General features: G+C 35.3%; 1 protein-coding gene across 2 annotated transcripts in view; it reads right to left on the minus strand.

Moving 5' to 3' along the window:
* The window catches only part of PRKN (parkin RBR E3 ubiquitin protein ligase), a 678,674-nt gene that overhangs the window by 333,524 nt on the left and 327,460 nt on the right, over positions 1 to 17,690 (minus strand). For both annotated transcript variants that reach the window (XM_052683810.1, XM_052683801.1), the window contains exon 6: positions 15,808 to 15,923. In XM_052683810.1, coding sequence (XP_052539770.1) covers positions 15,808 to 15,923 — 116 coding nt within the window. The remainder of the gene's footprint in view (positions 1 to 15,807; positions 15,924 to 17,690) is intronic.

Below are 17,690 nucleotides of genomic sequence, written 5' to 3' on the forward strand. Positions count from 1 at the left end.
ATTACATTACTGCTTGTTGGATATAACAACAGAATTCAGGAAAAGCAGAAAGATTAGATGGAATGAATTCAGGCTAATTGAGCAAAACATACATAACTACACTTAAATCTGATTGATTCAATGGGATTATTCAGATACAGTACGTTAAAAGCAGTTTCAACTCCTTATCAAACAGCGGATATGATTTACAACAGCATATGCCTGGATGTTCTGAGGGACATCAAACAACCATAGAAGCCACTGCCAGCAAAACATCAACTCTACCAGGAAACTTTATATTCTCTGCTCTTACAATCAACACTCACATTAGTTAACCAGAGAAACAAAAATGATTTCTCAGCGGATTCAATTTCTGTTCTTTTTCCTGGGACAGGAAAACACACTACGACCAGAGCAGACATAGAGGAGTGGCTACATTGCCACAGTGGCACATGAGGCAAACATCTCTCATAGTTGCAGAACACTTCTAACACACTGAGCTCATTTCTGTATTTTCCTCATATTCTTTCTAGCTCCAGGAACATTTAAATACCTTAAGTCAGAAAATCTATAGAAATATCTGATTTCTTAACTGCAAGGAGTACAAAATGGATGTGTGGGGAAAGAAGCCAGCATATAACACCTCCTATGCCCTATTTACTACTTTTTCAATAGTCTTTTAGAATTCTACCAATTTCTTAAACTAAAAAAAAAAAAAGCTTACTTCCTTACTTACCTACTTCCATAATAGGAGTTCAAGTACCAAAAATTGACAGCCAGACTTAGAGGGATGTGTAGAATGCTTTAAATCGTTACTTTAAATTGCTCAGATTTCTAGGAGGTGGTGCTCCATTAAGCAAAACATAATTCAAACACAAACGCAGAAAATTAGAAAGTCCAAAGCAGAATAATTTACAAGCCACTAAATAACAAAAGTTAATTTTGGAACAAGATTTTCACAGCTTGCCAATGCCAATAAATAACAGTAAATGTACCACTTTATGCATGTAGCAAATTATCTTAAAACAGTACTCTTCAATTTGAAAAAGAAACAAGATCCTAAAGCCAAAGTAAGGAATAGTGTTAAAATAGCTACTCTTCTGATAATAAAGCTAACTGAATACAGCTAACTAGATATTATCAAGCTCTTGCATAACTTTGAACTTGTACCTCAATATATTTTTAAATAAGTATTTATATTTGAACATAATATATACCAGTGGATCACGCTGCCACTCAGAGTGACCGGGACAGTCTAGAGAAATGGGCTGACAGGGACCTCATGAAACCCAAGCACAGAGAATTCCTGCCCCTGAGAATGAATAACCCAAGGCACCAATCAGTATGTGCTGAGGAATTTCCCAGCTGGAAAATGGCTTTGCAGAAAAGGACATGGGGTCCTGGGGTACAACAAGTTGAATGTTAGCCAGTAGTGCGCAGTTGTGTTGTTACATGGGTGATGGAGCACTGGCAAAGATTTCCTAAAGAGGCTGTAGCAATGTCCCTTCTTCTTCAAAAGCTGCCTGCACTTGAGTCTGGGTGCCCTGCTCTGAGTGGCCTTGCTTGAGCAGGAGTTTGGCCAGATAGCTCCAGCAATCCCTGCCAATCTCAAATGCATTTTTCTGCCTCTGACTAAGGAACTCTTTGAGGCCTTTCAGATAGCATCAGGTCACATTTTTCTGTTTCTTATGTATCCAATTTGAACATCTCATACTGAATGGAAGCCTACTGAAGCACTGCCCAACTTATGTGTATGCAGCACATGGACTGAGAGACAATCCCTGTGCCTGTATTACCAAGCAGGCACACCAGAGACTTAATTTAATTCCCTTTGGCACTTGTGAAAAAACAGGCTTTGGAATTTTCTAATTTTCATCAAAAGCTCTGCAAATGATGCCAAAAGTACTTACTGAGATTTGATTGGTCAGGGGGAAAATGAGTGTTAGATTCTGCATCTAAAAATTATTGCATCACAATGGAAGATATGCCAATGTATATGTGCTTTCTCCGCCATTAGCATCCTGTACCCAGATAATTCTGTATGCTTTTCACAAGCACTAATCAGTTTCCAAGCTTAGTTCTTAATAACTCCCCTTAACTTTCGTCTTCTAACTACGTCAAAGTTTATGACATTATAAAAGCTATAAAACATACCCAAAATATCTGAAGTACTGGAGAAGATGCTAAGCATACCAGACATGTAAAGCACTTTGTCTTTAAAACATAGAAGATGAGTTGTAATAGCATAATTCATAAAATCTCCAGCATGGAAATTAAATAAAGAGAAAAGTGCTACAGATTGCTGTAAGCCAGAATCACCTAATAGCATTAAAGAGAAAGGAATGACCATTAGAGTCTATGAGATACTCTAAGTACCCCTCAAGGGCCTGTATATGCTTCACTGCTTTATCTGAAGCCTTGTGTCCTTTACAGTACAATCTTGTTAATCAGTTCTCAAGGTCACAGCTGAAAGCAACAGAGACTGTGCAGATGTAGAAGATATTTACTTCTGGAAAAACAAATAATTCTGTTAATGTGAAAACAATAAGCTGAAGTCTATTACAGAAATCCAAACCTGCAAACATTTATCCTACTGACGTCATGAAAAGATGCTCACAAAACTGTTTACAGAATGTGTCTAGAGACTCAAACGAGAGGTACCTAAGGTGCAAACAACCCCTATCACTGTCTCTACATGAAAGGAGAAAATGCTGAAGAGATAAGAGAAAGTGCATCTACCTTGGGAATAGTTTTTCCCATTAGAATCCTGGTGACCAAGAAATTACACTTTAAGTGAACCTTAGTGAACTATGAGGAATCAGAATGCGGGTAAACAGTACTGAATTCAATTTTCAAAAGCAAAGTTTTGATGAGACAAGAAAGGTTTTAGAAAAAACATGGAAAATTTATACTCTTAATAAAAAGAGGAGACAAAATATCCCATTCAAGAAAAAAATTATGAAGGAACTGCTTTCCTGGCTTTCGTTTTCCTAAAGAGATATGCCTGACAAATAAATACAATAATGCAAACAGTGAAAATAAAAATAGATCAGAAAGTTAAAGAAAGAATAGAAGAGATGCATAGTTTTATATATTTATTATTATTATACACATTATCATTATATATAATTAATTATTTATTATTTATATTGTAGTTTTATATTATTTAAGGACCAGTTCTCTCCCAAGAATGACTCAAGTAAGTTTCACTGCTGGAATGGAGCTTTAAATGACTGTTAATACCATCCTTATTTGTAATTCCTAATTCTGATTATTGAATTTTCCCTGGACAGCTATTCAGAGGAGAGAGTCCAAAAGTTTCAGCAGAGGAAAAAAAAAAAAAAAAAAAATGCATGGTCCCAATGCAAGAAGACTACTAGAATGCCTGAGATCACATAGATAATAATAATAATAATAATAAGGAGATAATCTGTTTTGCTAAGCAGCAGCTTGAAAATTTTGATCCTCACACCTGCAGAATCTGCCAGGTACCTGTTCATCCAACAGCAATATCCTGACTATTCTGTAACAGCCCTTATAGACCATGACTATGTGGAGTTAGACTGCATGCACAGAAGTATAAAATTCTTCTGCTCCTAGGCAAAATTATGCTTACAGCTTCAAAGCCAGTAAAGAAATACAAGTTTTTAAGAAAAATCATTTAATACCTACTGAAGTGGTTTTAATTATTTTTAAAATGAGTCTTTTTAAACAGGACTATTTTAAATACATTAAAAAGAGATGAAAGAGATAAAATGAATACATGCACAAACACGCCCACACAAAACTGTAACAACTATTTTAGCTAAATGCATGGATATTTTTGAAATGCAAGACAAAAACATTTTTTGAAACCTTGGTGAAGTCTTTGAAACATTTTTTCTGTTCCCTTTCACTGGTATTTTACTTTAAACACAAGATTAAATTAGTATGCATTGGACTGAATGAGTTACTTTCTGAAGCAGTTTTATCTTAACATAACCAGTCTGAACCACACTCAGCTTTCTTTCTCAACACCATGTGCTTTCTGATCAGGACATAGTTTGATTTCTTGTGAGGAATATATACCAAAAGTAAATAAGTAACTTATTTTGTTAGAAAATACAATGCAGCGATCTTGGATGCTCTTTTTGGAGCAAAGGCACTGATTTGCTGAAGAGTACAGCTCAATGTTGGCATCACTGTTGTATGTTTGCAAGAGCAAGCTGCCCAGATTCACAGAGGTAACATCTCTAGGTGCAGTCAGCTTTTCTGTACACTATACCCAAAGAGGCTGGCCCTTGGTTTGCTGGCTGGTTGTATAATGTTGACTAATGTTTAATGTGATCACAGAGAATGTACTTTATGGGAAGAGGTCAGACTGTTCATTTTATTGCTGCTATCATCACAACAAGAAGAAAAAGAAATGTAATCTGAATTTGGAAAAATGGTATTCTCATGCCAAGAGAATACTCTCCAGTTCCTATTCTTTTTTTTTTTCATATGTACCAAATCTGTCTTCTGCCAAGGGAAATAAGAATAGCATAATAAGCAGAAAAAAAAGTGTATAAATTTTAAAATGTAATGTGCCTGAAATATGAAGGCTGCTCTGAAAGTAACGCCTCCTATATTTGTTTATTATGTTGGCCTACGATGTCAGAGGCAGATGCTGGTGGTACAGCAGAAGAGACTGAACCTTCCCACCAGCATTCTGTTACATGTAGTCGCTGTGTGGCAGATGGCAGCAGAGGGGCAGTCTGACACGGCAGCACGTTTATAGCGAAATAAAACAAGAAGTTTGCTCACTCGTTATACATAAATAAGTGAACATATTTTTTTCCACAACACATTTCTCAGTCCCTCCTTGTTCTTCCAAACAAAATTTTGTTAATCCAGACAGGTCTGGAAAGCATTATATATTCACTTGCCACCAACTTTCATGCAATGTACTTATCCTGTAATGTTTATTCAGACTAGGCTTTTATGGACTCTGGTAACAATCTACTGAGCTCTTACACTACGGAACTGAATGAATATTAAAGACATTACTTAGGACAATAGTTACTGTTCAATACTAAATCACTAAGGGAATCTATGAGATGTCAAGAGACATTTAATAAAGTTCACTACATAGTAAAACAAGTCCTCTACCTAATAAATAGTCCTTCAGTCTTTCATTAGATAAATTATATCCTGGTACTTTTGCTTGATAATGCTACTTTCATTTTTTGCTTTCTGCAAATTTCTGCAAATTACTCTGCCATGTAAATATTTCATTTTTTGCTGTTTGGGTTTCACGTATTTCTCTATTTCTCATATCTCTAAATGCCGTCCATGTCTTCTGCAAACACCTTTTGCCCGGTTTTTGCCACATTACAATAACAAGTTTTTGACAATACTGCAATTTATAATAATAATCAGTAATTTCCCTATAATTGTATTACAAAAAAACAGCCAAATAAAAATGAACTATATCAGATAGAAAAAGTTCATGTTACCTTTTTTTTCCCCCCTATACAGAGCACTACAAAGCTGAATAAGCAGAATATTTATTATTGCATATATCTAACGCTTGTAGATTTTATACAAGGCAGAGCAGCCTAAAAGGTTTTTCAATTATCAGCCTAATCACTAACAAATTTTTAACTCTTTTTGAATTTATCATAATTATATTTATAGCTGTTACTTCCATGTTAAATAATTGTCTTACAAAATCATCTTCTGAACATTAGACTTCAAAAGACACAGCATTCATAATGTTTAAATACCCTTTGTAGGACTGCTAAAAAATTTGCATATATTATATATATATAAATATTGGATATATATATATATTTACTTCTCCTTCAGTAACAGTCTATAAAACACACCACCTCTTTTTCAGTTCACCAAGCTGTCAGTATCTCCTCTTCATTTGTCCTAATGGAAGGCACTTATTAGTCACATATACTTGTACATACAAATTTATGCGTAAGAGTAAAAAATCAGCTGGTATTCAAGACATTCATTCCACAATTCTTTCTTATCCGTGATAAATTATTTAAGTTAAGCAGAAAATGAATGCAATTTTCTGCTTTTGCTTCTTTTGCTGGTGTGGAGTCAGTACAGAGTAATTCCACTATCAAATAGGTGACGATTGCCTGAGAAAGCATCATAGCTGGAAAAGTTGGAAAGATGTATCAATAAAGACACTCCTCATTTGATACTGTGGACTGTCTCTCAGGGATCTAACAGGAGGTTACATATCTTATATTTTATATATGTGTTTATATATATATATATATTATCCCAATATATTGTGGACAACATATACTTGTAAATAGAAGGGAAAGCAGAGCAAAATTCTTCATGAAATTGTTTTGTTTTTAAAATTAATTAATACATGCAATTATAAAAGGCCTGATTTAATGTTCCATTCATATTAATGGCACATATATATATGTACTTGTACATATATATACATACACACACACACAGTATACGTGAAGTGGATTTAAACAATTTTTGTGCAGCAGTCATGTCAGTTCTCCACTTCTCTGTATTTAACTGTTTCCAAATTACATCCCCCATCTTCTATCAATGATTCATTAATGATACATCCCATGTTAGATACTAAATGTCAATTAATTAAAAACATTAAAGCAGTGACTTTTTTTTTTAAAGGGTAGATTTCTTACTGTCACACTTTATTTTGTACAATTTTCTTCAGCTGTCACATATTCACATTCAATTCCTTATTGTTGCTTATTTTAAAAATATCATAAAATAAAGTCAGAATCATTAAAGGTGATGTCTCAACAGCTCTCAGACGAGCCAAATGGAAGGGCCACTCATGAGACAACAATAGCTAAGTTTACTCCACAAAGCCTTTCCAGAATTCTTAAGCTCCAACCTGAAGGGAACAAACCCTCTGCAATTTATTGACCTTGTTCATACAGACCCTCAGGTTTCTGCCAAGATTATTATCTCCTGTGATTGTGAGCTTTTGAAATATGGATATCTGGCCAAACACAACTGGACTGTGACCTACAACGACGTTTCCCATAGTACAGCTGTCAGGCAGTGATAATGCTCAACTGTCACAAAAGCCCAGCCCCGGAGCAGAACATACCAGAGCCAAAAAAAAAATAATAATAATAAAAAATTATTTTCTGTGTATAGGAATTGGTTTTAAATAGAAGGAAAAGAAATTCACAAACATCTGAACTTGCTAATGTTTATGAGAGGAAAGACACACTGCGGGCTTGCAAATCTCAAAATGTCTCTTCAAACAACATTTTACAAAAATCTGCTACTATGTTTTTCTTATATATTTCAAATAAAATCTAACATTCATATTTAAACATGCAGCTCTTGCACAAAAATTATAGACATCATCTTAGACGTGATCAATAAATGAAAAATGTTAAGTAGTCCTGCTTTCTCACAGTATTTTGGAAGGTCCACCAAATTTTGCATGTAGAGAAACTGGATACTTGACATGTGCCACTTTCAATTAAGAAAATTAACTCAAATTAACCAAAATCATTGAGTTTAATTTAGCTATTAAGCCTGTCCCGCAAAATGCATTCAAATACAAAAAAAATCAGCAGAAGAGAAAGCTCACTGCATTACTCATGCCATAACTAAGAATGGCAGAGAAGATGCAACAATACAAGAGTCTACTCATTCTATATTCTGCAGGTTCCAGGTGAAACTTAAAATGAAAACTAAAAATCGATGAGATGTACTGCATCTAATATAAACACAAAGATGCACATTACTGAAATCAATTTACATTAGAAATAAATACACCTGTAGCTACTGTTGCATTGCCTCCTACTACAAACTACCTCAAAAATTCTTAGCAACTCTTAGTAGTTGCTTAAAATCATGTCAGCATGCCACAGGTCGGATATATCTTTATTAACACATAGATGAATAAGTGTAAAAAATCAGCTACTAGTCAAGAAACTCCCTTCCTCTCCTTCCTGTAAACTGCACTGTTCTTTTGCACCAAAAATAGGAGAAAGTAGGCAGCATTTGTTCTCATGGATGGACAGAAAAAAAGTTCGTGCTTGCTATTTGATAAAGGAGATGAGAGGTTGAATAACATCCTACTAACTTATCTGCTGCCAGTAAAGGATGAGTATAATATAACTGTACAATAGCTTTGCCAATCTATTCTCATCTTCAGAAATCCTTAGAAGCTAGAAGCTGTCTCACTGAGATGAAGTTGCAGTGAAGATCACAACAAATCTGGAGGCAAAACAGTAAGCTGTCCTGTCAGTGCCATAACGGGTAGCTATGTAATAGTGGCTACAATTCTACAGAGGGGTTAAGGCAGCTCAATTTCATGCAAAATGTCCATGTTCCAGAAGCTCATGATACAAATGTTTGAGTTTAAAACCCACAGTATGTGAAATGAAGGTTACTGCCATTTACAGACTTTGTTCACATTTCAAAATACCAACAAAACTAGCAGTGAAATGTTTTCTCTGCATGGCATTGATTATGCCAGAACTCAAAAACTACAACTGTAAAAATCAGTATTCTACAGGCTGCTTTGTTGGGGGGGAAAAAAAAAAAAAAAAAAAAAAAAAAAAAAAAGCCCTAAACCAATTAGTAACAGTTCTTTGCTATTTGATTAATTACTTACTTTAAGTGATTCTTTAGAAATCCCATTAATTTCTTAGAAGAGAAAGCAGTAGACATTGTCCCTGATGGTCACAATACTTAAACAAAGTAGATTTAATTCTTAACATAATCTTTTCTCACTTCTCTTGGAACAACTCAAAATACATAATGACAACAGAACATAGCAGGCAGAGATTTGGAGGGGGATTGCATTATCAAAACAGGTCACAGAGAGAAACAACATACTTTTAAAAGGATGAGCTAAGTATAGACTTAATGAGACGTAATAACTTGCATGGATTATAATAGCTAAATGATAATTCTAGGTTCCAATTCCCCAGAAACAAAGAGAAAATAGTAATTGAAAGACCAGAATAAGGTGTTATTTAGTTTACTAAAAAATATCTCATTGAAAATATCTTTTAATGGACACAGCCTGCAGTCTTGAAGGGGAACAGAAGGGCCCTTGTAAAAAATCTGTTCAAATTGCATCAGAATTGACCTCCGACAAAGCTCTTCAACTGCAACTTCTGATTCAATCCTGACAGTAAGGTTTGTAGGATTATTTATATATTAAAGCTTTTGGATATTGAGTTACACATTGTTTTTCTGTCACATTCACTAGTACATTTCTCTTCTAGCAGTCTTTTTTTTTTTCTTTTGAAATCTAGATGGCATCCAGAATGAAAGAAAGGTAAGGCAAATAATTTCATGAGTTTCTAAAAAAATGTTTAAACTGCAGTAGAAGAAATGTTCGACCTCAAAGCAACATACAGTATTATTAGGCAAAATGGGAAAGAATGTCATGGTTAATAGCTAACTAGGTACACTTCCTACATCATAGAACCATAGACTGAGGTAGGAAAAGGACCTCCAAAGGCCAACTGGTCTAACCCTCTCCTCGAGTAGGCTCACCTAGCACAAGTTCTACAGGATAGTGTCCAGGCTGCTTTTGAATATCTCTGAGGAGACTCCACAGCCTCTTTGGGCAATGTGTTCCGGTACTTGGTCACCTGCACAGTAAAAAACTGCTTTGTGATGTTAGGATGAAACATCTTGTGTTCCAGTTTATATCCACTGCCTCTGTTCCCATCACTGGACACCACTAAAGGAGCCTGGCTATGTCTTCATTGTATACTCCCTTCAGGCATTTATGTACATTGCCAAAATCCCTGATTCCTTACATCACTAAGCTAAGATGCTCATTCATCCTTTCCTTATTGGAGATGCATTCCAGTCCCTTAATCAACTGCAGGATAGGGGAGGAAAAACAAAAACAAAAACAAACAAACAAAAAAAACCCCTTAGTTGTATTTTTTATTCATTAAAAAACAAACAAACAAAAACAAAACAAAACCCCACAGATTATAACCAAAAAGAAAAAAAGATTGCTGATTAGGAGCTAGTTAAAGGCTTTGAAGGATGAAAGCAGTCCCAACAGAACAAGATCAACAGTTATCCCTAAAGACAAGCAGAGTCATTCATTCTTTACTGACTCAAGACAAAGTCAATAGTCTACTGAATTCCTAACATCCCTTCCTGTAGCACTTCCCGTTTGAGGTTTCCCCCCCAAATACTGACCTTCTCCAGTAGTCTCCTGCCATGGAGTTTAGTGTTATCAGAGACTGAACTGACTTGGCTGAAAATAATTATGACAAAGCTCTTAAATTGCAGTTACCCTTAAGTAACATTTTGAACATACACTTCTAATTCTTACCATTCGCAAAATCAAACTCCTCCTTCAACTGCAGCATTAAGAAGTCTGAATAGCAGAAAAACAAATTACAAGATTCTATTGTCTAAATAAAAATAACTTTTTTTTTTTTCTTCTGGAGATTATAAAGTAGGAATCTACTGGATAAAATCTTTTGATCAACCCAAAAGCAAATACTTTTCCTTCTGGAGGATTCTAGCTACTAAAGGACAGCAAGCCCTACATATCTTTTATATTTATCTATATCTCTTGAAAGCTAAAAATAATGATGCCTTTAGGAATTATTCTCTATCTAGTTTGTGAAAGATGACGTGAGGCACTTCTGTACTGCACGTTTTATTTTTACACTGCTTAACACTGTTATTCCTGAACCTGATTTATGGGTACCCAGGGGGTACTCCTAACCCCTTTTGATGTTACTTCTAGAAACAGTTGAGAAAAGCAAATCCCCCTTTGAGTATTGAACAGTTTTAGCATTTGTTTCAACTTCCAGCCATTTGCTCAATTTATTAGGAGCTTCTTCAAAGAATAAAATAGCAACGTATCACCTTAAACGCTGTAGAAAGAAATGCATAAATGTTGCCAGTTCATGCTGACTCTGTTGTAGACAAGCAGAAAGCATTGGAAAGCATTACAGTATATGGAATACACTATATGGTCTACAGATTTAATAGAAACCTACAAACGTGTTTGGCTCTGAAATATTTCAGTCTGTTCATCAGAGCTACATGAAAATATTCATAACAAATATAAAGCCAGGCCAAACACAATGTGTGCCTAATGTAAGCTGGAGAGTAAAAATTGGTAATAGGCTTAAATATTACTTTGAACTGTATATTTTTCTATATACCATACAGTACCTCCTTAAATAAAATTTTTATGAGCTTTGCAGACCTCACTACTACAGACATACTCCACTGAGCATCTTGGAGCTTAACTGTTCCATGTGTGGCAGAATGTCCATGATAAATGTATGTAAGCCACCAGAGAAAAAGTGAGAACTGTAGAATCATCTAGTTTGGAAAAGACCTTCAAGATCATCAAATTCAACCATCAACCTGAGCCATGCAATCCACCACTAAACTGTTCTCCTCAGTGCAATGTTCACATCTCTCCAAGGGTGGGACTCCACCACTTCATGGACAGCCCATTCCAGTGCATGACCACCCTGTCCATGAATAATCTCTTCCTAATACCCAATCAAAACCTCCTGTGGCACAACTTGAAACCACATATTCATGTCTTATCACTTGTCATCTGAGAGAAGAATAACTTCCTGCAACCTCCTTTGAAGTACTTATAGACAGTGATGAGGTCTCCCATCAGCCTCCTCTTCTGCAGACTAAATAACACTAATTCCACTGGTCATTCCTCATAAATCTAGTTTTCATCAGCCTTGTTGGTCTTCATTGTAAATGCTTGAATAACTCAAAATCCTTCTTCTTGTGAAGGACCCAAAACTGAACACAATATTTCAGATATCTTGCTAGAAACAGAATATTTAAGAAATACAAAAATAACACATTGTTATCATCTTTTCAAGTTTCAACTTTTTTTTCAGAAAAAGGAAGAAAAATGTATTATGAAGAATAGCCACAAAATCCTTTTTTTGTGAGTGTGTAGCAGAGCTAATAAAAAGTAATTGTTAATGTTCCAGCTCAATGCTATAAAATGATGAAAGTATATTTTACTAGTATAGCAGTGTTGGCATTTTTCAGCTGCATAGAAGTATTTTATAGAGATCAACATCAAGAATACAGAGACCTATACGCTTAAATAAAGTGAAAATATATATGTATTTATATATCTTTGAGTTACATACGTGTCTGAAGAACATAAGATTAGAGAAAAGAATTAGAAATTCAAAAAATCTGAGCAGAGATTTCATATGTAGCCCAAGTACACAGAATGACCTTTGCACAGCACTCCACCACACAAGTCCTGGAAATAAGAACAAGTCCCCATCCCACCTCCCAACACCATGGGATGCACTGGGGGCAATGGGAACGTGTCCCTGTCACAACACCATGGGATGCAATGGGGGCAATGGGAATGAATTCCTAATGGAAATTACCCTGTGAAGCTTAAGTTTTAGTATAAAACATTCACAATGTTCAGTAATGTCTTTTGATGCTTCATGAACCCTACATAGGGAATACTAGGACATGAATAACTCTTTTCCATGCCAACTTGCCACTGCGATAAAAAGTATTCTTTAATTGCAGATCTAGTGCCTGAACTAGTGGTTGGTGACCTTGCACATAACAGGGGGGTTGAAACTAGATGATCATTATGGTCCTTTTCAACACAGGCCACACTGTGATTCTATGATACTATGATCTAGTTTTAGCAATGAGACTTCAGATTTGAGAATCAAGATTTTGTCAACATGCCTGTGACAAAGACATTTATCAGATTACCGTGTAGGAAATCTCAAAATCATTTGCCTTGGGATCAGGCTCTCTTTTGTTTAGCATTAGTCATACTTGGGCTCTGGCTTGCAATAAGGGAACTGTTCAAATGGACACGTGAAATTACTGCTTTTAAGTAGGTTATTTTCCACCTTTGCAGTGAAATTTTGAGTTAGCAATTCAAGACAAATTGCTGTTTGGAGACAGTTCTGTAACTAAGGGGGCTGCTCTGAAAGTAATGCCTCCTATGCTATTATATTGGCCTATAATGCCAGAGGGAGATGGTGGTGGTAGAGGCTGAACCTTCCCAACAGTATTCTGTTACATGTTGTTGCTGTGTGACCGATGGCAGCAGAAGGGTAGTCTGACAAAATGGTGTCTGAGATGGAAGTGTGTAGGAAGCAAAAATGTGTCACTGAATTCCTCCATGCAGAAAAATGACACCCATTAACATTCACTGACACTTACTGAAGATTTATGGAGAACAAACAGCGGATGCGACCACAGTGAAGCAGTGGGTGGTTCATTTCAGCAGTGGTGACAGTGACATGAAAAATGAGCCACATTCTGGACAGTTATGCAGATTTTCTATGAGCAAGGCATGCAGGCTTATGTTCAATGCTGTTGACAATGCATAGCTAATGGTGGTGACTATGTTGAAAAATAGTATTTGGTAGATGAGAATTTGTCCTATCAAATAGTACTTTTTAGTGACCAACATACACCACAGAGGATGCGTTCAGAATAACTCTTTCCAGAAGACACACCATATGAATCACTACAGAGTTCAACTGTTCCTTCCATCAATTCTCTATTTTGGCCATCATTTTACAGTTTTCATCAGTATACATTCTCATGTAAGTAAGGGTGCTATCTGCACTGAGGCAGTCAAGGTACAACCAAGTCAATTAACCAAAAAAGAGAGGAGGATCTGAAATAATATTCTCTAAGGCCTGTTGATTTCATTTTTTCTAGTTCCACTGGCCAGTACAACAGACCTGCTTGCAGTCAAGAGGAGATGAGGAGGTGTGCAGAACGCCCTTAAAATCTTGTTAAGTATATAAGAAGACAGAATAGCCTCATTATTATTTCACTACATCTCTTGACAAATGAAAGAGGAAATCTATGCCTACTGCTCCAGGAAGTGAGGAGTTGAATTCTGCTTACATAAATTTATTAATACCTTAATACATAAAAAATACCTTAATACAACTGAAAAAAAAAAAAAAAAAAAAAAGGCTGTTGAAGGACTCTTCTGCTCATTCCTTCATTCCTGGGATTACAGATTTCAGTGTCACCTGCCAACAATTCATTCCATGTCCTACAAGACATACTAGGATGGAAGCACATTCCTGTTAATTTTTGGAGACTGATGAGAAGCAGCCTACAGACTAGCTGTATCCTACACTATCTGCCATCTCTTCCTCACAACACAGAGTGAGGCCAATAGAAAAACTTCTTCCTTCCTTGTTCGGTGTATAAATCCCACAAGCTTATCTGTAAATGAATGCTCCATAATTTTGTGCTGAGCTAGAATTCTATCCTGAAACTGAGGTTTCTATAGTTATTTGATGCCTTTATTTAAATAAATGAGATTTAACATGCCTTGAATAAATAAACTAATACATAAATACATAAAAAAGTAAAGTTTAGGAAGCCAAATAGTCCTTGGAATAATTCAGCCAAGAAAACTGAGACAATTAAGTCTAAACTCTTTGTTTCCTTTGGGGTTTTGTCACAAAACAGGGAAAGAAATTATGAATTCATTATTATGAGTGAATAGTTCTGTACTGAATACATCAACTCAGAGGAATGTCAACATATCCATTTCAAATTTGATTGAAATAATTGTAACCAGCTCTCAAGCCTAAGTAAACACATTTATGACTGAAATTCTTCACTCTGATCCTTTGGAAAAAGAGAAAGCTGGGCTCAGAATGGAAACTCCATATTGCCTTTAATTACTGAGAGGTTAATACTGGTGCATACCAAACCATTAGGATAAACAAAGTAATTCTGCACACTGTGCTTGCAAGACTCTTAAAAGAGATGCAGAGCAGTTCCACAAAGCCTGTGTATATGTAATGAGATGGATACTGTGCTCTTCTTTTCAGTATACAGTTTAGTCTATAACTAAGAGATATATTCGTCAACCAAGTATTGTCAGCAACAAAACAGCTACTATCAATTCAGTAGCACATAAGAACAACATAATTACACAAGGTCTGGGATAAAATCAAAATAACAACCTAATATTTCTAATAGGAACATTTTGTCCAGGAATAGAGTTTATTTTCCCAAGATACCCCTAACAAATTTATCCAGACTTCTTGCTATCTTATAAGATTACAGGTATTTTTTTCTAAATAGTTTATCCTTTTTCATAATACAGATGAATCAGCAGAAATACTTAAAATATATTTAAAATGAATAACATTTTTGTTATTGGTTTTGAGGATCCACCTCAAATTTCCTATCAGTAAATGAATGTGTTTCAGATAATTCTTCACAATAGTGGTAGATGTCTTTCTTGGAAATTAATTTTTAATCATGCATTTGTGAGCAATGTTATTCTTGAACATATGTGCTGAATTGCCATACAGTAAGATGGATTACAGTGTTTAAAACTGCAGTAAACAAGAATATGAGAACAGATGAACCATCAGTAATTTTGCTTTGATTTATAAAACAAACACCAAAAGGTTCCTGTTGGAATATTTTGTCCTGAAGGAATATTTTGTCAACCTCAAAATCACAATTTCATTCACTGTATCTCAAACACAAACTAGAGGCAAAGATCTATACACCTACATGACTGCCTTAAGCACTCAAGATCGGCGCTAGAACATAAGCAATCCGATTTCCACCTGTAACTTAACTAAGGTACCAACTGTATTCATATTGGCAAGGCAATGAATACATCTGAAAGTGGCCCTTTTTCTACCACAATACTGGAGAAAAAAAAAAAAAAAAGAAGGAAAAAGAAAAAACCCCACACATTTTAAAAGGTAAGCATGCACAGAAAAAAAAAGAAAAAAGCTCTTTGAAAGTGATAAGTACGCTGAAGCACTGAGACTGTGAATCTCTGACACTGTTCATTGTACTCACCTAATATCCGTGCATGTTATACAGGTGATACCGCGACTGTTTGTAGTAACGAGGTTCAAAGCCACAGATGTTTCACTGTCAGTTGTTGGGTGTGCTCCACATTTAAAGTAAAACTCCTGAAGTATTGAAAGGAGAGATAAAGAAAAGATTATGTAACTGCAGTTCGTGTCTTCCCTTTATCTTAGGCTAACTGACATTTGAGACAACAGACAAATCACCACTGCCAACAGAAAAGGAGGACAATCATTAGGAAAGGTTTAAAAGGAATCCCTTGCAAAAAGTAGCAGTCTAGGTGCATGATTTGTTCAGTCATTTCACAGAAAAAGATATTTCCTTGTGAAACTGATTTGATGTCAGCGTTAAACCCTATTAGAATTTTTGAATTTATAGAAGTGACTACCCCTTGACTTCATCTAAGCATCAAAGGCAGAGTATTACAAACTATAATTGTACATATTTCCAATTTTTGTTGTTTTTGTCACAGATGTTACCATTTTGTGAACTTCAGAGGACAAAATCTTGGCTTTAAATTAGTAGCCCTGCTTTTGTGATGTTGGAAATCTACAGAATATGATTTTACTGTGATATTAAAAGAAAGCTCTCTTAAAACACGTGTTAAATTTGCAATTATAGAATCACAAAATGGTTTGGATTGAAAGGGCTTTTAAGACAATCTAGTTCCAACACCCTTGCTATAGACAGGGACACCTCCCACTAGACCAGGTTGCTCAAAGCCCCACTCAGCCTGGATCAGTATACATCAAACCACATTTGAATTAACTTGCCTTAGTTCATACAGCTCTACATAGCCACTTACAATGCTGTTCTCAGCGTAATACTTTTCACATAACTGTGTTTTTTTTTTTGTTTTTTTTTTTTTTTTTAATCTTTTTCTTTTCTCCCCAGGGAAGACCATACCAATCATGCTGAGATTCAATAAAGTTTTGCTACATAAGATTGTTTCACACATCCAAATCACTGTGTGCATACATAATAAAAAAAGCAGTCTGAAAAAAGGAGCCACAGATGACAGTTTAGAGGGTTATTGGCTTTTTTCTTCCCCTCAAAGACCTTTTTTCCAGTATAAAATAGTGAAGGTTTGTAATGAACACAGTAAGACTGATGCAACTGAAACGTGCATTTGGAAGTATAGATGCAAAAGGATCAAAAAAAGAAGCGGTGAGAAGTCAAGAAAGAATGATAGGTGTTGATGGCATCAAGATCACATATGACTCTTCAGACATCCATACAAAGGAAAAAAAAAAAAAAAAGAGAAAAGAAGGATATAAAAAAAAATATCAACAGTATCATTACAGCCTTGCTTCTAAGATGATAAATTCCTCATCTCTGAGAAACACTGATATGCAAGAGACTGAACACCAATAACATAATCAAATTCCACCATACATTAAGGACTCACTTCTTAAGGATGTACTAGCAGCATTTTCTTAAGACAGCTAAAGGGCAAGAAGATAGTTTAAAGATAATTCTACTTTTAATATAATCATCTCTACTTATTTTACATAAACTCAGGTTTTTGTTTAAACAACCAAGTCATCCTTCTGTACTGTTTCAAAACACTGCAAGCCAGCCCCAGGTAAGAAAATGTTTAAAGTCATCCTAATAGAATAGACCAGACTTTTTCCATATTTTTTTCTCATCTTGTTCAGGACTCAATTTAACACAGCACTTAAGTTCAAGTTGGGCAATTAAGTTCAAGTTCAGCAATCATGTATGAGGCAATGGAAATACGTATTCAACTGTAGTACACTAAACATTAAATAATGTGGAACTAATTTATTTTCAACTTTCAAAAACAAACCCATAATCTTCATTTCATATAGTTTTGAAACTTAGGGTTTTTTTGCTCCGTAATTCTATTT

This window comes from Tympanuchus pallidicinctus, unplaced genomic scaffold (genome assembly GCF_026119805.1).
Source record: "Tympanuchus pallidicinctus isolate F22 unplaced genomic scaffold, pur_lepc_1.0 scaffold1, whole genome shotgun sequence".
In the NCBI taxonomy this organism is placed as follows: Eukaryota; Metazoa; Chordata; class Aves; order Galliformes; family Phasianidae; genus Tympanuchus; species Tympanuchus pallidicinctus.